The sequence below is a fragment of the Leptodactylus fuscus genome, chromosome 5 (assembly GCF_031893055.1).
Source record: "Leptodactylus fuscus isolate aLepFus1 chromosome 5, aLepFus1.hap2, whole genome shotgun sequence".
NCBI lineage: Eukaryota > Metazoa > Chordata > Amphibia > Anura > Leptodactylidae > Leptodactylus > Leptodactylus fuscus.
The window spans coordinates 159,220,382-159,248,002 of NC_134269.1; the positions used below are offsets into that span (position 1 = coordinate 159,220,382).

Genomic DNA, 27,621 nt, shown 5'->3' on the forward strand with positions numbered 1-27,621 from the left:
CTTAACCCCCCGCATGCCGGCTACGTCCATTCATTTCTATGGGAGTGTGCTGTTCGAAACGGCTGTTCTGAACAGTGTTCACTCATCACTATTGGGTATCAATTACATGACAGAATTCTGGTTCTGGTTGCATAGAAATGCATGAGCTCCCTACTGTACCTCCATATAGTTCTGGTTTGATACTGTAGTTTTCCTACCAAATTTGTATAGAACCTGAGAGAAAGAAATTGTGATATACTGCGTCACACTCTGTATATACAGTGCAGAGGTATCCTCTTATAGGAAAATATATTGCTTCCAGAGGGAATATCTGCTCACACACTGGTCCAATGGCGTCTGAGTGGCAGTACACGGAGATTGTATGACTTTGTACTAAAAGTGCCATAGGGACGTCATGCACAGCTGTACAGGCACTGCGCCAGTAAGCATGATATAAATATATAAAGGGGTGCTTAATGGGACGGAGCTGCTCCTGGCTTACAGATACTGTACAGTACATGCTAATACCAAACAGTCTATTACTCCCATGAGGAATTCATAAAATATCTGGAAAAAACACAAGACGATGCAAATCAGTCAGCAATGAAATTAGATGGCAGAATGTTATAAAAACCGAAAATAAATGTCTTATCTTAATATGTATTCTACATGATTAAAAACATTTGTAGGCTGCTAATAAAATAACCATTGCCTTGATGTATTGTATATTAAACATGTCTTCGGTGTTATGGTGACAAGTCTTTTTTGATATTCACGCACGCCGCCGCTGCTTCATCGTCATCATTAGATCTGGAAATAGAAGCCACATGATATCACCGCTGATGAGAAAATAACACATTGTGTGGTTCACTTCACTTTTCTATGTCAATAGGGTTAATTTTCTGCTCAGTAACCTTAACTAGGACCCATAAAGACAATGGTAAAGAGTCACACGCTACAGCTATAAAATTATATAACGTAAAGGTTAAACATTGAATACAGCTCAGTGCTGTACTATATAAATAGGAAAAAAAAACAGCTGACTTGAGCTTTCATAGCAGTATCTCGGGGGATGTGGATGACATCATAGCCTGCGATCACATACTGACAACCAGCTGCTATTATTTAAATGATGCCGTTCTTGTTGTTTTATATACAATTCAGGTTCAATGTTTGTCAAACGCTTACTATTTCTTGGAATCCTTTCTACATTTCCCGTGGCAAGTTATGTGATTTCATATGGTAACCTATTAGGGTTGTTTATAAAAACAGAGAAAAAAAATCACATCTGTCATTTCTATAAAAGGCCTACCCTATCCTATTGCCTATTGCCATAAAAATAAGTCATCATATTTTCCTGCTTGAACTTTTATCACCGTGTACGTCAAGCCGGCTGCCGTGATTGCTTGCAGGATTCTACCTACATCAGCAGGCTTCATAGGAAAAAGATGTCAGACATGCACAGCAGCAGACTCCCTCCTGTGATTTTTTTTTTTTTTTTTTTTCACTATGTCACCAAAGTGAATTCCTTTAAGTAAAAATAAATCTGCTTTGTGATCCAGTCCTGCAATGCTAAGGTATGATGATGTTATTTGTCAGGCAGCCCAAAAAAAGTCCTTGCTCAAAAAAACTTGCCAGAAGAGGGAGAGAGAGAGAGAAAACACAACTGTTCTCCCAGCTGTTTCCTGTCTACAGTGTGTAAATGTAGATAAATGTGAGGATTTTCTGTAAATCCTTCTTCTGTTTGCTAAATCTGACTGTCACTGCTAAAATCAGAGCAGATCCTACGCAATGGAGTAAAGTCCTAATATTCCAATGTGACATAGCTTTGAATATCTCTCTGGATTTCTTTTTTTTTTTTCTTTTCTTGTTATCAGCTAGCAATCTCATTGCAGACCCTGTACTTAAAGAAGCTATGGAAAAAAACAAGTCTCTCTCATCACAATTATTAAAGTGCTACTTTTGTGATATCTTAAAGGTAACTACTTTCTTATTTCATTGCCTTTTCTATGTGTGTTCTTATGGTTTGATGTGTCTCTTTTATTTCTTAGAATGCTTCCACTATTTTCCCCATCAGTCATAGAACAGTGAATCTGCAATTTTGTGAATGCTGAATGTGCATTTTTTTGTGTATGTGGCTATTCTTTTATCTGCTAGCTGGACAGCAATGGTAATATACAGTATATATGTTATGTACAGATTTATTGTTTTTTCTGTGCTGTATGTACTTTGTAGCATATTGATCCTGTTATGTGTAGCCTGGGCTTATCTGGACATTGAATGATCTGTAATGTATTTTTGTATTTATTATAATATTGCTGCATAACTAATATTGTGCAATGTCATAAATCTCTGGAATTGCTATTTATGGATGCAAGCAATTGATTTTATACCTGTTATATTAGCGGATTAGATCATGAAGAGATTTCTGATTGTTCTTGAGTTTGATGTTGACTTTTTATTGCATTGTGCAGCTTATAGGACACTTATGTTGGTGTTCTACATGATGTCATGCTTTAATAACATATTGCTGCACCTGCTTTCACTGAAAGTGGAGTATACAGTACAGTAACTTTATTTTACATGTTCCCTGCTGCAGGTCAGCCTTTGTAACATAGTAGCCTTTATTCCATTCTATCCTATTTATTGCTGATAAAAGGATATGTTAGATTAAGTCTTTGATGAGTTACTATGCTATTCTATGATGCTCTCAGGATGTATTTCCACACCATTGATATGCTTTGCGTTTCAAATATTCAGTCTTATTTGGTCAGGGTGGTTTTACTGACCTTTCTTGAAGTTTCTGGACTCTCTTCAAGTTTCCTTTCTCAGCAAAAAGTTTCTTATAACAACTTTTTTTTTATATAACTTGGAGTGAGCTCATGCCATTGGATCAGTCACTGCGAGCGTTCACTTTAGGCCCAGTCCATAAAACATGCGATGGCTGTCCATGTGTAAATTGATTGTTTTAGGCAGAAAACAGTGACAAACACATTGTAACAATCATTCTGATAATCTCTTTGTTGGCTGCTAGATTTCTGTATTGTTCTGTTTGTTCATGGGAATTGGGGTTGCAATGATCTTGGCTGGGATGTGAGTTCAAAATGTTAATGTGATAGTCTCTGAAAAAATGCGCCTTAATCTTAATGGTTGGGTTAATAAATATCTTCATTTTTAGGGCTTAAAAGGTAAAGAGAAATGGCAGTGTTAATGGTTTTGTTGCAAAATGAATGAGTCTTTACCATTGTGACTTCTACATATTGTCTATGGCGTAGAGCATGAATTGTATGTACCATAAAAGGCTAATTTGTAATATATATACACAAATCACTTGGGTCCTAGAATTTGTTAAGTGTCACATCTGCCTTGTAGAATAGGAATGAAGACACTTAGCAAACTTTTATATCATGAGAAGCCATGCTGATGTAGGATGGGCTAGGTAATGTGAGTCTAGAATGTAGACGGATAATGTTACACTGAGCACTTCTCTTTCCTTTGGCAAGGGCTTTTAGCAGGCAGAGTTACAAATAATTATGAATCCATCATCTCTCTCATATCAAAGCCAACATGTCTGACAACCATATTATTTTACATTTGGCTTCTTAGAAATTAAGGCAGAGTTTGAAGAAACAACATTATGCTTGCTGGTAGTTAAAGAACCATGTCCTCTAAATGTGCTCCACCACTGGTAGGATAAATATAGAGACACTACTAGTGCTCCAAAATGACTCCTTTCATTTCATGTGGACAGTGTAATTAAAAAATTAAAGTTCGAAATAAAAATCTAAATAAATAAATAATTATATATATATATATATATATATATATATATATATATATATTTGTCATAGTAAACATGGTTCCATTACTTTCTTACCCGAAAGCTTTTATCGATATTTATTACACAATTAATGACCCCCTCGCATTTCGTTGATCATTGGGTCACGCCCCTCACCCTTTTATACTACAAGCTCTGAGCTTTAATTTGATGAGAAGAATAGACAGTGATACTGGATTGTTTAAAATCATTATGTTACAGACCTGGAAGTAAATAAAAGGTAAGGGCATATGATTTATGTTGGCATCTACTGTAGGTCTTAGACCAAGAGTGGGCAAAACCAATTTTTAATAACAAAATCATAAAGTCAAGTTATGGAATTGGTTCCTTCATTATTGATAAATTGACTTTAGTTTGATATGCTTTTCTTCTCTTCATCTAAAGCTCTGTTATTAATCAAACCCTTTTAATCTTTGCAGTTGACTTCATTGTGATAGTCAACAATTACGGAACAGAGTTATTGCCTTGATGACAGACTGCGGTCTGGCAACCATGGAGCTAAAATAGTGCAATAAATTGATTTTTTTTCTTTATAATGCCATGCCATTAAGATATTCTAACACATTTTTGTTGCATATCCTAATGGCTCCAATCTCCAAGTCACTCTGATTCTTCAAGAATGAACTGCTGCTTTGGTATTAGCTAGATAGCACCAACATACTTCAGTGCAATCCTACTAGAACTAAGGGGTAGTTATACAAATAGTTCTACTTACATGAATTAGAAGATACATTAAGGTTTTAAGGGTTCAGTGTTCTATTAGCCTTGTTCCTTGGTATTTTTGGGAGTACTTGGCTATTACTGGTTATTGCTTAAATAAGTAAATGGTGGTGTGTATATTTAGTCTAGGTACAGTGTATTGAGGGGTCTTTGGTGGTCTTGAATATAGGGCTTGCTTTTCAGTTGGGCAATAAACCATAGGGTAAAGCAAAAAAACGTACTCAGAAATCCTTACATTAGCAGTTAGTGGGACCTGTTGACGTTGTGCAGCTTTTTTGCAATACAATAAAGTGAATATTTCATAAGAAAGCAAAACAAATTGTTGCTCTAGGGCCCATGTCTTGTATGATTTAGAAAATGGTTTATACGCTGAATAACTGCAGGCGGGCATGGTAATCTTACCATAGCCTATCCCAGTCTTCCACCACTCCTCATTTTATTGCACCTATGACCAGACTACCAGCCACCAATCTATCACCACCAAAACCGCTTATGTACTAGGGGCTGTTCGTGATATATTGAACATACCTTGTTGTGTCAAAGTCCAATCTTGCTGGCAATAAACTCTACTTTTAATCTTATGTAAATGAGAAGGTCGGCACACACAGGATGGGCCATGTCTGCCAAATCACCTGTTTTCACCTGTGGTCATTGACCCCCCCCCCCCCCCCCAACATTAAAATTGTAGGTACCAATATGCAACTACCACAGGCAAAACAGGCGCTCCTGCAGGGGCGACCACGCCTTGGGTGCAGTGAATGGATAATTTTCATACGGATTACAAGTTTCATTTCGTCTGCAGATAGATTGCACTTTGAGACAAGAAAGGTATATTCCATATTCTGCATTGTTATAATGGATTAGGATGAATGTAACACATGTACATCTTGTGATTGTAGATAGATGGACTTCAGGGCACCTCATATGGTAATAATATATCTTATTCTGTTTTACAGGTCAGGATCCACACAATGTCCTATCTTAATCTTTTTTACTTAGGTATTTGTCTACTCACTTTAACCCACTCAGCAGCTGCTGGCCAAGAGACCCTCTGCGGCGCAGAATTAGTGGATGCCCTTCAGTTCGTGTGCGGAGAGAGGGGCTTCTTTTTCAGTAAGTTTTTCTGTACATATATATATATATATATATATATATATATATATATATATATATATGAGTACCTTGTTAGTAATAAATGTTACAAATGCTTTCTTGTTGCTTACTTGTAATATTAGCTATGGATATTATGCCCAAAAATTCAACTGGCTGTCTGCTTTGGACAAATGCTTTTTGTAAGAAGTGTCCTGCTGTTGGGTCTTCTAGCATTAAATTGTATGGCTCTGTTCACATCTTGGTTTTCTACATTTTGGAGGTATACCTCTGAAGTGTATCCATAGGCGCCCATGCACCCAGCATTTGACAAAAGATTACCCAGTGGGCCAGTATAAGTCAGCATACCTTTTTATTTACTTTATAAGAAAAGGTTTTTCTATGCAAAGGGACAAAATAAAAATATAGTATATGTTCTCTTCCAATGGGAGACATGAACTACTGCATGCCTTTACAAGGGAACACATCATAACACTCTGGCAAAGGTATACTGTGGGAAAACCTCTCAAAATGAGATGTGAAGCTTAATCTTGTACAATCTTAACAGCAAGTGGTCAATGCCCATGTAGGTTAAATGACATCAGACTATTCCCATTAATATCAATGGCTTGTCCATGTGAAGGTAAATAATTCCTGCTATTCAGATTTACTAATTTATGTGCCATAAACTGACCAAATAACAATGTAAAATGTCCAAACTAATGGCAGTATGTAGTGACCACCATTCCAGAATGCCCCGCTCAGTAGGTCTGAATGCCTGAGCAAGGCTACAAGCCCCATACTTATGTGAATGACTTATACCCTTTCTAATATTGATGGGTTTATCTCCTTTCTACAATTAATGGGGTTATCTAATTTCTACAATTGACAGATTTCAGTGGGAAAGCTGCTACAGTTTGTACTGGTGATCTGCAGGAGTCTCACGTGTTGAACCCTTGCCGATCTCATATTAATGGATAATCCATTAAATTTAGATGGATACATTATTCACTGTTCTGCGCCCTGCTCTCACTTCACATCAAACCAGGGTGCAGAGAAGAAGAAGGGACTAGTGCAGTAATTTATCCAGCTAACTGTTCACTGGACTTTATAGTGTGTGGGGGGGGCACTAATAGGGTGTTACTCTGTTGTGGGGGCCCAGATGGTGGCATTATACTATGTGGAGGCACTGAGAGGGTGTTATACTGTGTGGGGGCACTGAAGAGGCTTATACTGTGTGGGGGCACTGAGGGGGCTTATACTGTGAGAGTGGTAAGGGGCATTATAATGTGTCAGTGCATAATGGAGACATAATACTGTGTTGGGGATTTGAGGAGGATTTATACTGTCTGGGGTAATAAAAGGGGCAGTATTCTATGTGTTGAGCATAAATGGGCATTATATTGTGGTATAAAGAGGGAACAGAATAGACACAAGGTTTTGTAACCAGGGGTTGTGGCCTGACAAACATTCTGATATAATTTTCAGACTTTGATGGGACCTTGTCTAGCTCCGTAATCGCTCCGCTCAGGAGCTGCCAATGCTTAGGTAGCGACCATAATATCACCACAGATGGTATAGTAGCTTTGGTCTACAATAATTCCCCATTCTCAAGCAGACTATCATTTCTACTTATTCTGAACTGACTTCAATTCCACCTACAAATGCAGCAAAGCAGTTATGGGAACAAATAACGATAAACCATTCGCTTTGTGTCTATATTTAAAGTGCTGCCTTGACATGTCTCAGGATTCGCAATCTCTGACTGTTCCATTGAACCAATTTTAATGATATGAAGTAACAATTCTGTCAGGTAAAACAGGTTATGTATAGCCAATAAATCTGAATTTACAGCTTTGTACGGGGTTCATCATAAAGAATGTGCTACGTGATAGATCATATAGATGTGCGTGTACAGAAGATGGGGAAGGGCATGTAGACACAAAGTAGGACCTTCTTAGATGATACTTTTTAGTTCAGAAAAAGATATGGAATTGCACTAAAGACTGAACTGAACAACATTCAATATTATAGTATATTTTAGTCTTGGGTAATAAAGGCTATACTCAATCTGTTGCATCAACCAAAATGGTTAAGAAATATATTTAATTTAATACTCTGGTTGCATTTATCTATCTCCATATGGTTCTTGGACGTTGTACAGGGTGGTCGAAAGGTATGGAAACATCTGAATAAAAGAAAACAGTGGTTAGGAAAGCCATCCTGTTTGTGGTATGTTACTAAGGTTATGTTTGTGTATGTATCACTATCAGAAATGTCACATGGACCCCATTTAAGAAAATCTATTTGGTTCCAAGATGGAGGCTTTTAAAAAGGGCCACTCTGTGGGAGAACGCCCCACACAGATTTGCCCCCTTCCCTTTAGCAATATACCACAGACAGGATGGTATCCCTAACCACTGTTTTCCATTTCCATCCACTGTCTCCATACCTTTGGACCACCCAGGTGTCTCCCTACCTTTGGACCACCCTGTACATTTGACAATATACAATATATGCCTGCACAAAGGAATTGGTCTTTGGTTTGTTTCCAAAAAAGTGTTGTTTACATACATCTCTCCCATACATTAGTGATTCCACACCTACATGTTTACAACAATTATAATATTTCTACATAAGGCAAGTGTTGCCCAGCTCACCCTTGTACTAGTTCTTTACTGACAGGTTGTCATTGCATTATACTATCCAGTAAAAACCTGACCCCTATACACCAATTATAAGTCAGTGAAAGAAAACATATATCATAAGGAATCCACCAAATGACAGGTGATAACAGATCTGACATAACCATTATGGATCATATCAAAATCTAGGTGTAAAGAGAGTTTTCCAGGTATATACTGCCAGACAGAATCAGTATATACAGTATATATGTTCACAGAGAAGCTCTTTCAGAGAATAAATATGCTTACACTAGACGTTAATGTATCAATGCAGCCTGTCCAGAACAATACTTCTGGTTTCTGGGAATTTTAGTTACACATCTGTTTATGGGAAAAATGTTTTCGTTGCATTGATTTTTTTTTGTAGCTGTGGATTATGGATTTATTTTTTCTGCATTAGCACTTCAGAAATCTGACAGCACAGATGACATGTCTGATTGTGAATTATACAGAATGAGGTCATGTGAAAGACATTCCCTATACTGTCTGTTATCAGGAGAAAGGCAGTCTAGACCTATGGCATCTACAGGGAATGCTGTTATTGTTCGTTGTTAAGAAGGCAAATCTTCCTTGCAAAAAGTTTCCAACATCTCAGTGCATTATAATGCCATAGTTTATTCCATGATTTTATAAAGTCCAAGTGGTCAAGCAGACAACTCCATGCCGTGCTGGTCATAATGACTCTTAATCTTAGCATATCAGTTAAAAATGGACTTAACAGTACACTGTAGATGACAAATGTATAGGTCGGTCAGTACTAGGAGCTGACATACCATTGGTGCAACCTGGGCAGATGCACAGGGGCCCAGTAGATCAGGGGGCCCTATCACTTTAACAGATGTTTTCTACTGTCTATTAGTTTGTGGGTAAATGTCTAAGCTAATGAACTTCATAATTACAATTACTGGTGATTTGTTATAGAGACAAAAGGGGGTCTATTCTGAGATATTGGAAACCAAAGAGGCCCATAACTGTTCTTGCACAGGGGCTCTTACATGTCTGTGCCCACCCCTGGTCAGCACCTTCCAGGTGAACTATGTTTAATTTTTAACTAGATTAATTAAAAAATTAGCATGTAATCACTGCTTGTTATTACTGGAAGATGTGTCATCTAGAAAGCTGTGGAGCCTTACCACCTTTTATCCCGCACAGTAATGTGAGGATATCTATTCTAATCCACATACAAATCCTATAATTTACATACAATGGTGCTTGAAAGTTTGTGAGTCCTTCATAATTTTTTATATTGCTGCAAGATTTCACCTAAAACTACATCAGAGTCCATCCAAATCCTGAAAGTAGCTAAAAAGAACCAAATCACACAAATGAGTCACAAATACGAGAGACTTTGTCATCTATGGAAAAAGTATATAAACCTTTAGGATAGGCAGATAATTTGGAGGGAATTAGAGTCAGGGGTTTGCATCCAATGGGATGACAATCAGATGTAAGTGGGCGACCTGTTGTATTTAAGGAACAGAGATCTAACAAAATCGGATCTTCGCAACACGTTTGTGGAAGTGTATCATGGCATGAAAAATGGAGATTTCTGAGGACCTCAGAAGAAGAGTTGTTGATGCTCAACAGGCTAGAAAAAGTTGCAAAACCATCTCCAAAGAGAGTAGACTCCAGCGATCCACCATCTGACAGATTGAGTCCTTCTGTATGGCATTCTGTATGCCGGTCTTAATGAAGTCCTTCACCAATACGAGTTGTGTCTGAATTAGTAAAAGGAGAAAATTCAAGATCATTACTATCATCCAGAGGAGTGATTGACCAACAAAGATCACACCAAGATCAATGCAAACAATAATAATCCATAAGGTCACAAAGGAACCCAAAGAAACTTGTAAGCAACAAAAGACCTTTTCCACATTATCTAAGTTTAATACTTATGAGTTCACCATCAGGAGCACTTTGAACAACAATGATGTGTATTGCAGGACTGCAAGAAGAAAGTAGCTGTTGTCAAAAGACAAAATTGCTGCCCATCTGTAGTTTGCTAAAGATCACCAAAAGAAGCCAGAAGGCTATTGGAACAATATTTTGTAGACAGACGAGTCCAAAATAGAACATTTTGGTTTTAATGCAAAGCATCATGTCTGGTGAAATAAAAACACTGCATTCCAACATAAAACCCTCACACCATCTGTTACTCATGGTAGTGGTAGCATCATGGTTTGGGCTTGTTTTGTTGATCTAGGCCAGGATGGCTTGCTGTCATTGAGGGACCAATGAATTCTGAATTGCACCAGCAAATTCTAAAGGAAAATGTCAGGACTAGGAGCGTAACTTGAGGTGGGTGCAGAGGGTACAGTTGCACCCGGGCCATGGAGCCTTAGGGGGCCCATAAGCACTGGCATCAGTATTGAGATTGCAGCTTCCATCTGGCCATAGACCAAGGAGACCCACAGATTACCCTAACCACACTAAGGTTGATTAAACTCCTTAGCACCCGTAACCATCACTATCAAGAATCCACTGTAGGGATGCAGTAGGGGACCTGGACAAATGATTGCACCGGGGCCCACAAGACTTTAGTCATGCCACTGGTTAGGACATCTGTTTATGAGCTGAATCTCAAGAGAACATGGGTCATGCATCAAGACAATGACCATAAGTACACAAGTCGTTTTACCAAAGAATGGTTACAGAAGAATAAAGCTATAGTTTTAGAATGGCCAAGTCAAAGTCCTGACTGATCTTATTTCAATAGCAATGTTATAGAAAGACCTGAAGTGAGCTGGTCATGGGAAAAAAAAAACAAAACATAGCAAATCTGAAGCTGTTTTGTATGGCGGAATGGGCTAAAATTCCTCCAAGCACAGGACTACAACAATTACTGGGAATGTTTAGATGTAGTTATTGCTGTACAAGGGGATCACACCACATACTGAAGGTTCGTGTACTTTTACCACTCACAGGCATGTGACTGGATAATTATCTAGAAATAAATGGCCAATTCTAATATTTGATTTGGTTCTCTTTATCTACCTTTAAAATCTGATGTAGTTTTAGGTCAAATTCATGCAGAAAGTTTGAGGATTCACAAAGTTTCAAGAACCACACAATGATCAGATGTGTACACCTATGAAGACCACAATCTCAGAGTTTCCTACTGGTGATAACAGTAGAAAAAAAATCTGCTGGATCTGCATTCTTTTCTGTCAGTGACAATATACTTTACATTACATTTTGTAATTTACCGTACATTAAAAAAAATTAGAACAAGACAGTTGCTGTTCCTTGGAAACATGGAGGTTTGCCCTAGTTGGTGGTGCCACCACTTTTACCTTGGTGTCAAAAACCTGTGCAGGGTTTCCTATTTCAGAGGGTACTGTTAGCAAAGAAAGGGTGTAATGAATTAGCCCATGGATCATGGAATGAGCATGGAAACAAGCTCTAAGAGTACATTCACACGGAGGAAAATGGTGCTGAATTTGGCACTTAAAGTCAATGGGAGGCTTTTTTTCAGCGTTGAATCTGATGCGGATTCCACACCAAATTCAGCACTAGAGATGAGCGAACACTATTCGAAACAGCCGTTCCGAATAGCACGCTCCCATAGAAATGAATGGAAGCGGCCGGCACGCTGACTTTGCCGGTGGCCAGTCGCTTAACCCCCCGTGTGCCGACTATGTCCATTCATTTCTATGGGAGCGTGCTATTCAAAACGGCTGTTTCGAATAGTGTTCGCTGATCTCTATTCAGCACCATTTTCCTCCATGTGAATGCATCCCTCCATCCCAGCAAAACATCTATACACCGCAACTGGGGGCACATTTAATCATTGCTGTTAACACCCTTTATTCTATGTATTCCACATAGAATAAATTCTTTAATACATATTAAAGAATTTAGTAAATTCTATCTAATGTCTGTTTTTAGATGCTTTGAAATACATCTGGAAATTGCCTGCAGGAATCCTTTTAATGTTACCACGATGCAAAGAAGTCTACATAACTTACAGATCACAAGTCACAAATCAGGATACACAAATAATAAAGATACAGGAGAATTGTAATTCAAGATAAGAAAAAGACCTTTGCTATAAATGCAAGAAAAAAAGTGCATTGAGTTGTGGATGTAACAGGTCACATCAATGACATTTCCATAGCTGAGCATGAACATGCCTGCCAACTAGGGTAATTTAGAAGACAAAATATTCATGTGCCAAATAATATTTCTTAATAACCAAATTCCTTTCAGTGAATTATGTCATTTAATGGGATATATTAACCTAGGTCTGCCAAAGCTGTGACGCCAGGAGCAGATGTATGAAAATGATGAAACACATTTTAGACAAGTCAAGTGATTCAGTCCAGCCAGTAATTTTGCTGGTATAATTAAGACTAGTCTTGTATGGTATGGCCAGCTGCTAGGTCATATAATCCCATACTGAAACATGCTTCCCAGGTGGCACCCTATCATCTCTGTGTGTGAAAACCGGACTCTCATAATATAATATATTCAATTCTGCATCGGTAGAAAGAGCAAAGAATAAAGGCATATCTGCAAGTGAAAATCCATTGAATATAATAAGTTAATTAGACTTCATAATTTACTGTACCACATATGTTACATATGTAAGTAGTCAGATGCAAAGGCAAATGTGAACTACAAACCTCAAAAGCAACTCATATTTTTATAGGTTTTCACATAGAGTTTCAGATTTTGCTGTATTTTCCACACTAAAACCCACTGCAAAAATTACCTACATTACACTCCAACTGATTACAATAAGAACCCACAAACAGTAGTCTCTTGGAGAAATGGCGTAACTAGGAATGGCGGGGCCCCGTGACGAACTTTTGACATTGCCCCCCCCCCCACCCAACCGACACCGATGCCGAAGACCTCGTCCGACCCCCTCCTACACATTCCTGCATGGTTCTATTATGCCCCATAGTGGCCCCTGCACACAGTATTATCCCCCATACTGGCCCCCGTACACAGTATTATATTCCATAGTGGCCCCTCCACACAGTATTATCCCCCATAGTGGCCCCTGCACACAGTATTATCCCACATAGTGGCCCTCTACACAGTATTATCCCCCATAGTGGCCCCTCTACACAGTATTATCCCCCATAGTGGCCCCTCCACACAGTATTATCCCCATAGTGGCCCCTCTACACAGTATTATCCCCCATAGTGGCCCCTGCACACAGTATTATCCCCCATAGTGGCCCCTGTACACAGTATGAGGCTGTACCAAGTTCTCAGCTTTCAACTCCAATGGTCTGTTAAAGGTACAGCAGCATGTCATATAAACAAAGTAGAAGTAATATTATCTATTACTACATAACTCTTTAACAGACCTTAACAGTACTGTGCAAACGGTTTAGGAAAGTGTTGAAAGAATGTAAAGAATTTTTATTTTTATTTTTGCCATTTAATGAAATACAAAGTGAATGAACAAAAGAAATCAAAGTCAGATCAATGTTTGGTGATTTTGAAGGCACTCGGCAAGGAAGTTATTCCAAACATATTGGAGAACCAACTACAGATTTTCTGTGCATGTAGGCTTTCTCATATCTTTCCATCCCTTCTTGTAATTCAAGACAGACTTGATGATGATCAGGGCTCTGCTAAAGTATCACTTGTAAGAAAATAAGTTAATGTATAGTACATCACAGGCCTATCATGCATGGAGATCATGGAGAGCAGATCTGTCATACAACAAGGGCAGAATGATTATACAGTATCTACGTTCTGCTACAAAGGAGCCTTTATATATTAAAAGTAGTTCATATAATCCAGGACAAAAAATAGGTAGAACACATGGATATATAGTGTACTTGGTGAGCTTACATATCTAGTTATAGTCTTTTTCCGTATATTTCTTTGCACTAAATCCTGATTATTGCAGTATTTTTCAGTCCACACAACTGCAACAAACCTGCTGTGTGCAAATCCAACTTCAAGGATACAAAGACATAGTGTAAGACACGGCTATGATGTGGCCATGATGCTGATGAACTTGCCACAATATTTTATGAAAATTCTCTGTAAAGTAAGTGTCCCCTGGTAATGGCAGCATGGTTATGAAGGGGCAATAGCCATTATAAGTTAATGGACTACTGTAGCAGCCGGCATGGCTGTCACACTTTGGGCCATGCCACGACTTTATTATGACCACATCATGGCTGTACTGTGTGGTTGTTCCTTCCAGTGTAGTATAGTGAGATAATGATCCATAAGCTTTGACCACTAAAATAGCTCTAATATATAGATCTGGTGCTAGAGATAGAAAAGGAGCTGTCCTCTAGGGATATAGGCTTCTATCGAAAAACAGGCTGATGCACCAGATGAAATCACTTCCAATGTGATGCTAAATTGAGTGGAAAATACTGCACAGAATGATTACTTGACATGGTTATTTAAACTACTGTCAGTTTTATTCAGATTTAATGCATTGTTTAGTCTCTCATTGGCAAAACTCATCTAAAGAAGCACTTGGCAAGCTTGGAAATGATTCTTGGCACATGGACTACTTTTACTTTTCCCTAAAATACCAAGAAAAACCCTTGAGTTACTTGACTTCTGGCAAATGACGGTGAGCAGTTGGACAGAAAGTTTTCATATGGTCTTCTACCCTGGTCTGACATAATTAATTGCCTAGCCATTTTTGATTAGCCGTTTTAATCCTGGGGCCAAGTCATACAGTTGACAGAGACCACACAGTGTTTTAATTAAAATCATTTGCCGCTGTGATCATACGTAGAAGCAAGTGACCTGCGTAGTGAGTGTTCTGGTGGAAAGGGCTCAATATTCCACATGTTGGAAGCAAACACGAATAAAGTGAACCCAGTGTTACAATTCCCTTTGTACATGCTGTAATTCTGCTGTAATTCATGACACACAGAACCATATATCAAAAGGACTGAAGCAACAAGAATTAAGTTCCTCTTAAGTACTTTCCAGGGAACATTTGAAATAATTTTTCATGCTGTCATTCTTTCCTGGAATGTGAGAACTTTACTGAGGACTGGTATGGAGTCTTGAAAGGATTGCTCATCATGAGTCGCTGAATTAAGTCTACAGTTAGCCATTAAAGTGGTATTAGATAGTTCAACATTTTATGGTATCTATGAAGGTAATTGCGTGACAGTCACTTGGCAAGTGATCACTGTGTTCATAGGTGTAGGTGCAAAGAGTGATACCTAAGAAAGAGGGCATTGAAAAGTAAGTCAGGATCATGCATTACTTCTCCATTGTTCCTGTGCTGTTTCTTCACTGCACATATTACCCTATTGTTGTGACTGCATGCAATATTTCTGTATTCTATAATTACTGTGTACAGTATTCCTCTACTATTAATGCATACATTATCTCTGTGCTGTGATAATACTATGCAGATTATCCCTGTACTGTAACATCATTGTGTACATTATAGCTGTACTGTGACATCACTATGTACCTTATGTGCCTTGTGTCCAGTTCCATCACTGTGTGTATTAACCCCGCAGGGTGATACTGTATCATTGTGTGCATTAACCACTTGTACTGTGACATCATTATGTGAATTAACCACCTGTACTGTGACATCATTGTGTGCATTAATCACTTGTACTGTAACATCACTGTGTGCATTATTTCTGTACTATGACATCATTGGGTGTATTAGCCACCCATCAATGACATCACTGCACTTTAAGTTTCCTATGCAGTAATACACATAAGATTTTCATGATCTAAATTTGCTGCTGAATGTGACCATGGAGGATTGGAGCTTCAAGCTAAGTTTTCTATGGGGCCCTATGGTTAATTGTTATGCCCTGTTCATCCTTTACTTTTTCGTTATGCTATATTCATCCTTTACTAAAAGCAACAACCTCAGTCTTGTCGGTTAGTTATAGCGCTAAATGCCATTAGGATTTCTCCACAGTGGCAATATGGAGAACTGGTAGTCTGCGATACGTCGTACACTGACAAATCATTGAGTTTTGGAAGACAACTGTCAAGTGCTGGATCTTTGGAATAAATAGTTTTGTCACTTTGTCAGAACTATACTTTGTGGGGTTTCCTGTTAATCCTTATCCTGCACACACATACAGCTTATGCTGCACACTTGGCACTTACACATATGGAAGATGTTGCACACACTTCAAAAATAAGATAAAACAGACACATCCTGAAGAGCTCCTTTAAAGAGGCCCTTTGGCTTCTTCCACTAACTCAAACGCTTTGTACCCTTCAGTACATACTATGGATTCAGCACAGTTGTATTTTTTTTCCCTAATCCCTCCAGTTTCAGAGCACCCACTGTAGTTACTTTCAGCACCCAATATGCTAATTTGGTCCTCTATAGTACAGTGGGTGGACCTCATCTGGAGTAGATAGTCTGAGATCATACTCCTGTAGAGAACCTTATAGCATATTGGGGGCTGAAAATAACAGCACCAATTATTTCATGGTATAGTTAGAGAAAAAAAATCCGTCTGTGGCTTTATCGGTAGAATGGCACTTTTTATGGAAGAATTGAAGTTGGTGGATGTGATGAAAGGACCTCTTCAACTTCATAATGTACAAGTTGATATCCACAACCACTGCTCTTGCATCCTTATGCCTGTATAGGACAACTTCTTAATCTCTTACTCCTCCCATCACACAGTCTCCAGCAGAGATGTTTCTTATTACAGCAGTCGCATGTCCTGGTCTATAATGGGTAGTGGACTGAAGAAGACTTTCCCTCCTTTTACTTGCTAGTAGCACAGACCATTCATACTTCTGGTTCCACCACTCATGGTGTTTCAATGCCAGCAGGATCAGCATCACTGTCTTCTGCTGCCACTTACTGGAGAAAATAATTTCTTTTACCTCTAAAGCATAGGAGTTGTAATTTTTGCAGCTTTCTGAGGTTGGCAATGTGGTGGCCCCCTTTCTTCTAGGTTCCTATGCAACTAAACTGGCTGCCCAGGCGAAATAAAGTTTAATCCTATGTCATAATGATATCTGTTTATCTGTAGGCCATTGCTCTGCTTTAGGTGGCCCCTTGTCTACAGAACTGTTAGGAGATATTCTTTCCATGACAAGCAAAATGAGAGGCTGTAGCCACAATAGACTTTAATATCTCCAGTTAGCTGTACAACAAACCTACATCAGGCAGAATAGTCTAATTTAGCTTTTAATTATTTCAGCTTTATCTTGGTTTTCAGGGTTCCAAAATATGTGGCTGTACATAATAGTGTACCAAAACTATGATATTTTGACCATTGGGAATCTCAGTTAAAAATGTAACTGGTTTCGCACTACGGAGAAAAATCACTGGGCTTCTATTTGTTCCATGTTATTCAAGCACACCACAGGAGTTGACCAAATACAGTAAATGTGAATTGGTAGTGAAGCCCATATGTATGTTCCTTGACACATACTGAATGAGTTATTTTTATATCTTTTTTAAGTTCCAAAAAGGTTTTTAGGAATTGCTTAGAAACCCAATATAGTCATTATAAAACTACTTGCAATAAGGTTGGAAAACCAGTTGGCAGTGTAGACATACTTCTTATATCCAATTTCTTTATTTAAAAAAATTGACGTAGTTTTGATATAAATTAATTTTTCTTGGCCCAACTTTTTGGTCCCATTCCCTATAAAATTGGACTTTACACTGATGCCAAGATAAAGGAAAAGATTGCATTTTATGATTCCCTACAAGTACAAGAAAACATTTATTTTTACCCCATAATAGTTTCTGATGTACTGCACTTTATTACTTTTTTAAATTAAATGCATTTTACTCAAAAAAGTTTCGCACAGTAGTTAGGACACATCATATATACTTTGCCAACATAAGAATATTAAAATGATGTAGCTCTATGTGAGATTTATAGTAAAAAGACTCTTAAGCATTAAATGCCTTGTATAGTGTTAGGTTAACTCCAGAAAATTGTTTTGCTTATATATTGCAGCAAAAGCTTTATTGAAGAATAATGGAGAGGTTATTGTCAATGCCTTGTTGATTCAATTTTCCCCATCTGATGTGGTTCCTCTTAAAGGGGTATTCCCACATCGCATACTTGCCAGTCTTCGCTGCTGTAAATTCTTCTGTCTTCCGGCTTTGTTGCGTCATTGGTGGGCGGGGTTACATATGCAAAGCCAGCGGCGAAAAGTCATCGCTTCTATGCCGCTGGCCCTGCGTGTGCACTCCCAATGCAGCTAGGCATCGGACGTACAGCCTTCACAATGCAATACAGACCCGGCACCCGCTGTAATAGAGAGGCGGATGCCAGGGAGTGTAGATGCCGGCACAGGTGCCTGCAACATCGCTACGCTCCTGCCCTGCATGAAGCCAGCAGCGGCAGGAGCGATGCTGCTATTCTGCTCCTCCGCCCCCCCCCCCCCTCCCCTCTGGAATAGCATCATCGCTCCTGCCGCTGCTGGCTTCATGCAGGGCAGGAGCGTAGCGATGTTGCAGATACCTGTGCCGGCGTCTACACTCCCCGGCATCCACATCTCTATTACAACGGATGCCATTCTTGGCTTTGGCTCAGAAAACCACAAAAAATTCTGCAACAAAAAAAGCTGCGTTTTTGCAATGTGGGGCCTTGGCCTTAAATGATATTATTCCTAGCAGAAAGCCCATGTGACTTGAAATGTGGCATAAGTTACTAGAATATTACGACATACCCAGTCTGGTACCTTGATACATGCGGACAGATGCACCAGCTGAGAATGAGAATCTCTATATTAGGGGATTATATTGTGGGAAAATTTAGCAAAGTCCTGAAAACATATCAGCATACCTTAGCAAATGATTTAACAAGCTTTGTGAAGACATTTACAGCCCAGAAGTCCTTAATGTCAAAGCTGCTGATTGAAAATTCAGATTTGGATGTATTTATAGACAGGCACTGATCCATGGCTGGAAAGTCTTATTTTTAGTTTGTGTGTTTCACAATTCTCAATAACTGTATATAAGTCTCATTTTAATCAGTGGTTTAGGGGTTTTTTGTTAATAAATCCTGACTGATAGACAAGTAAATTAATATACGAATGAATGAATGAATGAATGAATGAATGAAGGAAGGAAGGAAGGAAAGAAAGAGTGAAAGAATGAAAGAAAGAATGAATGCATTCCGATTTGTAAAGTAAGATCATTTTCTCCTTAACATTAGACTGCCAACTACATCAATCCTTACTGTTACTAATAAAGAGCCAATTTGTATACTAGAAGAACAAATAAAATATGGATTGCATATATTGGGCTATGCTTTAAACATTCTACTAAATAATAAAGTCATGGCTGCTTGGTGTCAGAAACAGCTCCACATCTGTATGTGGGTTGCGTCTTGTATGGCAGCTTGGGTTCTATATGCATTGCAATGTATTCTAAAATCCCTATACTTCTATTGCAGACTGCCTAGTAATGTAACACTAAGCCTAGGAGTCTTCAATAGGCTCCCGGCTGTCATGGTAGTAGATCACCTCCCTGGATCTAGTTTGGGGGGACAGCTATCCCCTCCAAAATAGGCTGAGTCAGGTATGACCAAGGCTTTAGAAGGGTTTATGCTCTCGATTATAAAGGGCACTGATGGCAGGCAGTGCCACCAGATCTCAGCCATATTTAAAGACCTGACATCCACCATGGCAGAAAGTATCATATCTAGAGGCTTGTGTTTTAGATTTGAACCATCTTTTAAAAACATTGTTTTATTTGTATCAAAATGTGAAAAATTGTTACATGTTTGTGCTAAAGGAATGGCTGAAAAGTTATGTGAAAAGAGATATTCTTTGAGTTGAAATTACAAATTGATAATATTCACAGTCGCATTATGTTATCCCAATACCATGCTAAAATTTCTTAATTTTGATCATTTATTGACCTCTAGAATTTTACATTTTTGGAAATATCTGTGTGATGTGAAATCAAGCCAACTAGATAGAAATCACAAAGGCTACACTATGGGAAACATTCAATTTTGGCTTAAAAAGCCAGAAGTTTCATCTACTACTATGACAAATACACAAGTGCGAGCCATTCATTCCTACTTCGCAAAACCTCCAAATCTACCAATTTAAAATTATAAGGCACATTAAAATGAGGTTCTGAAATACATCCTTTAAAGGTCATAGTGGTAACCAGACAAACCTTTAAAGGGATTTAATCATTAAAATGGAATTTTTTTTCTCCCTAACACGTAGGAATAGTCTTAAGAAAGGCTATTCATCTCTTACCCTTAGAAGTCTTCTCCGTACCGCCGTTCCATAGAAATACCGGTTTTCTTCGGTATGCAAATGAATTTTCTCGCAGCACTGGGGGTGGTACCCAGCGCTCTGTCTTCTTCTGGCACGCCCTCCCTGTGACGTCTTCTTCCGATGGCTTCTTCTGACTTTAAATGGCATGCATGCGTAGTCAGCTCTGCCATTGGGTAGAGCCGACTTCACATGTCTGTGGCCATTTTGTTATGCGCTCTTACACAATACACTCGTAATAATTTGAGTCATGATTTTTAGGTAATAGAACACTTTCCTCTCTAGTAATATACATTTTTTCTTATATGTTTCAGTTTGTTTCATTACTTGTGATTTATGTATAATATTATATCTTGATTTTCCAATTATTTATAAACTTAAAGTCGAATGCTGTGCTTTGGGTAGTTTTTAATATGTGCTTATATTACAACTTCTGATGATCATGGGAAGATCCTTTGGTCTCTGCTATTTCTTAATTGATATTTTAACCCTGGTATTTGGAATATGGCTCATACATCAGTGATCTGAGAAAGTGAGACCCTGAAATGTGTAATCTGTGATATTGATGATATCTGTTAATAAATGTTACAAGAAGTAATCTTTAAGATACTTTAAGTCTGGTTCTATCTTGGTGAAGGAGAGTGTGTCCTGGTCTTTTGAATGTTTTGTGCCATTGAGACTCTTTCTGTATCCTAGATGTAGAAAAGGCCTTTCATTAATTGAAGTAGTGTTTTATGTTGGAAATGCTGGGGGACTTGGGGGGCTCCAGGAGTTTATTTACAGCTATTTGGGCTCTACTCTTACCCCATGACAGTAGTGAAGCTACCTCATTTCACTTCTAGCACCTTTTAAATTTATAGTGGCAGTAGGCAGGCGTATCCTCGGTCCCCTCTTTTATTTGCACTGTGTATTGAACCATTGGCAGTCAAAGCGTAACAAAATTTTCAGAAAACTTTTGACTTTTTTGAATTTTTTAACATACTTTATTAATATATATTTAAATCCTTTCTCTAAAATGCCACATTTTTTCACTTTTTCCTTTTTGCTGTATTGAGAACTGTTCCTGCCTCTCACTTAATGTTACTGTGTACAGGAGTACAAGGCTGTGTAATATGTAGATAAAAATGTCTGAGTTCAGCACAGTGACTTCTGCAGGCAGCAGAGAAGAGTGTAGATGTCTGCTGCTGGACTTGATGTAGTAGAAGGGGGGACAGTGGTGTTCCCCAACCAGTCATGATCCTGCTCTGGTCAACTATATCGGGCCAAGGGCCCCCTATTCCTCTGGGCCCAAACGGCAATCATTACGTCCCTGCTATGCACCAATTATCTTCTCCATTCTTGCTGCTCTGCCTCTGCTTCACGTTGATTTGAAATTATGAAAACGATTAATCGGTGTTTCATTTTCAGTCTGTTGGAGACAATGCCATGTTCTACCTTTATTAATGAATGTTGTAATAAAAATACAGTTAAAAATAGCTTTCTAAGACTAAAAATGAGGTCCAGACTATAGCCAGCTGGGGTAATGGTCAACACAAAGTGAATTTTCCTTGCACTCAAGATAATAATTTTGGATCCCTTTTGAAACTGTAGAAACAATACATCTGTGAATCCCTAATTAGTTTTTTTTAATCATTTTTAGTAGCCATAAAGCTGTCTGGTCCCATGTCACACCTTGTTTACTGGGTGACATAGTGATTCCCATGTTATCCATATGGGCCACGTGTCACAAGTGGTTGTAGGCCAATTAGCATCACCCCAGGGCAGACTCCTAGAAGTCCCACCATTTGGCTGGTTAAAGAGGACCTTTCATCCCCTCCAACAAGTCCAGCCCTTTGCATAATTCAATATATGTTGCTTCACTGATTCTAGCACAAATATATTTTCTTTCATGTAGTTCGTGAGCCCCGTATAGGGCTTACAATGTACATTTTTCCCTATCAGTATGTCTTTGGAGTATGTGAGGAAATACACGCAAACACGGGGAGAACATACAAACTCCAGGATTCGAACCCAGGACTCCAGCACTGCAAGGCTGCAGTGCTAACTACAGAGCCACCGTGTTGCCCCTGGAATTTTTTTCTCTAGCCCTCACTGTTCCCAAACAACCAACACTTTCTTCTTGGTGCCTCATATGCTGTTTAGACTATATACTGTCAAGAGGGCGGTGTCAAGCAGGACCAAGACAAGGGGTGTGATTCTGATCTTTGATACTGGCTCCTTCTGATTGGAGCTCTGAATCATTTTCCCCTGCCTTACACCACACATTAGCACATTGGGCACCAAAAATAACAGCATTGTATGCACAGCAGCGGTGGGGGCTAGAGAAAAAAATCCAACTGCGCTGGAATCAGTGGAGAGGCGCCTATTAACAGATACTAAGAACTTGAATTGGTGATGGTGATGAAAGGTCCTCTAAGTTTTCAAAACATTTTTTCTTGCATTGAATTTTATTGTGTTACTATGTAACTAATATATATATATATGTGTGTGTGTGTGTGTGTGTGTGTGTGTGTGTGTGTGTGTGTGTGTATGTGTATGTGTGTTACTCTATAGCTTTTAGAGGTATTCAAAGAGTAAAGCACTTGCAAAAGATAACGGTTCCTACTAGGCTTTCTGCAATGTACCTTTCCTATCATAAATTGATTCATATAAAAGAGTAATGATGTGCATTGGAATCTGAACATCTTACAGAGTTCTAGACATAACCTCTTCTATGACGTCAAACTGCACACTCAAGGGAGAAGCCTGCGGCTCTAGAGAATATAAAGAACATAATACTGACAAAGGCATTATTTATCTATTCAATGTGGAGCTCCAGCTCGACACAGGTTTGAAGACTGAACAGATACAAATCAGTCTTAGAATTTATGAGCAGAATTCTCAGCTGTGTCAAAAAGTACATTGCAAACCTGTTCTAATTTGCTTGGCAAATAAAGTGAGAGTTTTATAGATCTATTTAATCTGAAACTGATAAAACATCAGGACCTGTGTTTTTGGAACACCAGGGGAATAGATATTTACTTGGCAATTCATGACTGAGTTTCTTAATCCTGCTGAGCAAGTTTCACAGACATGATTTAAGCATGCAGGACCATTTAAAATCAACATTTGGGACTATAGCGCATTTGGCTTCAGGGCAGTGATGTTCAACTTATAACAGTGATGTTGAGCAATAGAAGCAAAACTTCAGAATCAGCTGCTCTTTATTGAGTAATATTGTGACATGGGTTATATGTGATCCAGTCTGATATTAATCCCCATTAATTGATCTATATGCCCTGTCATTATTAATATAGAAAGGAAAGTAAAATAGAAGCTAAGGCCTCATAATACAAAGGAAGCTAGTACCAATTTGGGGCAGTAGACACAGATGAGCTCGAGTAAACCATATACCTCTACATAATGTATACACAATGCAAATATTATATTAACAGTTGTTATCTAGTTTAAGAGAAATTTCATAGACCCTATTAGGAAATTGTGAATGGGTACTGTGTAATACTGAATTTCCCCTCTGGAGGTGCTGTAGGGAAATTCAACATCTACTCCCATGTTTCCAACAGATAACAACTCATCACTAGGGTCTCAGCTAATTTTTAAGTTGTGAATGTCCAAAGTGGACTACCCTTCATCTCTCATCCATCTCCAGTAAATTGATGCAGTCAATCTCTTCTTAAAGATTTAATCCAAGATGGAAACCGTCAGTATATTCGTGCTGCCCTAATCACAAGTAATCTGAAATATTGACAGGCTCCTGCATAACAGAAGTATAAGCTGCCTATACGTTCATAGGGAGAGACCTATTAATTAAGTCAAGCTGGGCAGGGAGAAGTCAGGATGCCATCTGCCAAGCAGTCACTTCCTTCAGTGGTTGTATAAGTTGGACCCACGTACCGAGCCAAAAAACACTGCAGAAAAGACTGCAGCAGAAACGCATTGCGTTTTTTTCTGAAGCATTTATCACAGAAAGTCCACAGAGTTTTCCTATGTGGATTTTTTTGCCCATATCATACCCATATGGAAAACACCAACATTTCCATAGGTATCATTGACATGCTACGTTTTTGAAATCACAGCATTTCCACTGCAGATTTTTTCTGCACTGTGTGAATGGGATTAGCCAGAATCCCATACACTTAGCAGATAATGTAAAACACAGCTGTGTTTTAACAACGTGGGGCCCCAACCTTAAACACAGTGTTCTCTGAAACACTGCAGCCTATAAGTATCTCATGGTGCCCATGGCTAGGGCAGCACAATTATACTGAGAGGTTCCCTTTACGTTTTCAATATTCAGTTCCTTTAAGAAAATAGCTTGACATGCAAGGAGGAAGTACAGTTATGCACAATTTCTTAAAGGGTTAATCTGCTCAATGTATTTGGGTGTACCAATGACATAGAAGAGGCTCAGGGTAGAGTGCTATTGAATGCTCAGCCATTCAACTGAATAGGTGTTAAGCAACACTAAAGATATTGAAATGTATAGCTGGCGACAACCTAACCATGCAAAAACAGTTTCTAGCTGAAGATTTCAGATGCTAAGTGCTAAGTTGTCTCCTTTCAAAAGATGGTTGTTGAGATTATACAGCTCCTTTAATGTTTGCCTCACGTATGAGCAAGTTGTACAGTAACAAAAGCAAAATTGGTGTGGAGGACAATGGGGTAGACCTGAGAAGTATGAGGAATCTGAGTCATAGGTTATACTGTTTAGTAGTTAGGCTTTTATAAGTCAAAAACCTTTCCTTCCGATTCCACATACACACTCATATTTCTAGAAACGGAAGAGTTCAAGGCAGCACAGGGGTAAAATAGAATGGGTGCAAATCCAAAAGAAGCTGGCTCCTTCCAAATATACAAACAGTTCAAAATGGCAGCACTCCAGTAAGGTCAAACATCCAGCGTCTTTATACTCATGTAGATATATAAGATATTGATGTCTAGTGCATATAGATAGAGATTTATAGATATATGCTATGTACTAGCTATTCCTAGAAACCCAAAATTCCCATAATGTTCTAGTAGTTTGGTCATCAGATTATCCTCCTTGGACTCAGTCTAATTCTGGGTAATTTTTTGACTTAGATTTTTTTATTTTGAAGTGTCTTCCAAAACAGTTCAGACAACATGCAGTTTGCAGTCATTTCTGGGTCTCTAGGCCTAAGAGCCCTACCACCCTTGTCTATAGACTGATGATGATGATGATGATGATGATGATGATGATGATGATGATGATGATGATGATGATAATAATAATAATACTATGGCAGCACGGTGGCTCAGTGGTTAGTACTGCTGCGCTGGAGTCCCGGGTTCGAATCCTACCAAGGACAACATCTGCAAGGAGTTTGGATGTTCTCCCCGTTTTTGCGTGGGTTTCCTCCCACATTCCAAAGACATACTGATAGGGAAAAAAAATAATAATAATATTAATAAAACACATTAATAAATGCTAGATGGAGTTGTTGCTTTATACAAATGAACACACAAAACACTGTAAGCTGATCTTATCGGATTTGACATCATCATATAAGACAATGTGTGATTTCATGACTGACTAGGAATTGGGCTCCAATTTGCATTAGGATGGGCGGTATCACACTTGATATCATGCCAGGGGTATCTTTGATATACCATAGGCTTCAGCAGAGACTGATGTCTCCACATCATATATACATTGGGCAAAGATGTGATTTACTGAAGGATTCTAGAACAATTCACTTCCATCTGTTGAATTCTTAATCAACAGCTACTTCATGAGCAAGTTATTTTCATCCGTATATTTGCTGCTTATTTTTATATCCATTCTTTTTTTCCAAGAGATATATTTTGCTTGGCATAGGGGAATTCGTGACTCACAGCATGAAGAGATTCAGCGGAAAGCTACTGAAAATGGACTTTATTCCCTTGAGAGTATACAGTGAAACATGATATTGACATTAAGCCGCTTCTCCCTTGTGAAATGTTGAGTAGTATCGGCCGGTGCTCACAGACACTAACATTCCTTGCTCCTACAAAGTTACCATGTGCGTCTGCAGGTGACAGTTCTGGGTGCTGTCATTTTTCCATCTACCATTTTTATCATCATTCCTGTCAGTGCTATGTTTCCATCCTAACAGAGAGACAGGAAATCCCTATTGTGTCATTCTCCATACTTTCCATCAGTAACGCTGTAGAAGGAATGCAACATTAAGGCATTCAAGCAGTTACACTGGTGTTTTTCCATCTCATTTTGCATGTTTCTTAGAATTTGAATACAGTACTGAGAAATGTTGAGGCTTTACTTAAAGAAAAGCTACATAGAAAGAGTTCTGATGTTAATATACAGTATAAAGGAGGTTTTACATGCTAAAAATATTCAGGATCTATTCTAAGGATAGGTCATCAACAACACATCGGTGCATGTTAGATAAGCGGCAACCCATTGATCAGCTGTGCTCAGTATCTGATGAAACAGGTATCAAACAGCGCTGTTCTCTGTGTAGTGATCAGACCAGGTCACTGATCACATGAACAGGAGCTAGGCTGCAGTGACTCAATTCTGCCAGTACATAGGAAACAGCGCTGTCTGCTTCCTGCTCCATTCTCTGTGTATCAGCTGCTGGGAAACAATGGGGTGCCAGGTGTTAAACCCGCATCACTCTGATTATTATGACATTTGGATAGGATAGCAATATTTTTAGTCTGAAAATCTCCTTTAGGCCGCAGTTTGCCCTTGGCAGAAAAAAAAAAACCCTGCGTTTTACAGTCACTGTGCAGTGGATGGGATTCTAGCGAATCCCATCCCCACAGTACTATAAAGTATATGCAGCGAATCCCCACCATTGTGGTTTTGGAAACTGCAGCATGTCAATTATACCTATGGAAACACCATCGGTTTTCCTATAGTTATAACTGAAGCAGAAAATTCACAGAGGAAACCTCTGTGAACTGTCTGTGTAAAGCTCCTGCAGGAATAACCATGATGGGTTGCTGACGCGTTTTTTTCTGCAGTGTTTTTTTGCTGAAGGACTCTATGTGGGGCCTTAGACTGTGGCAATACATTGTGGAAAAGCTGTCTTTTTTGGGAGTTTTTGCTGTAGTTTTTTGAGCCAAGCAAAGAGTGACTTCAAAGGG

The 27,621-nt window shown here is 38.7% G+C and overlaps 1 protein-coding gene across 1 annotated transcript in view; it reads left to right on the forward strand.

The window, feature by feature from the left end:
- Window positions 1–1,737: 1,737 nt before the first annotated feature.
- The window catches only part of IGF1 (insulin like growth factor 1), a 56,186-nt gene continuing 30,302 nt past the window's right edge, over window positions 1,738–27,621 (forward strand). Inside the window, exons 1-2 of the mRNA XM_075274574.1 lie at window positions 1,738–1,957; window positions 5,494–5,650. Coding sequence (XP_075130675.1) covers window positions 1,895–1,957; window positions 5,494–5,650 — 220 coding nt within the window. The 5' untranslated portion in view covers window positions 1,738–1,894. The remainder of the gene's footprint in view (window positions 1,958–5,493; window positions 5,651–27,621) is intronic.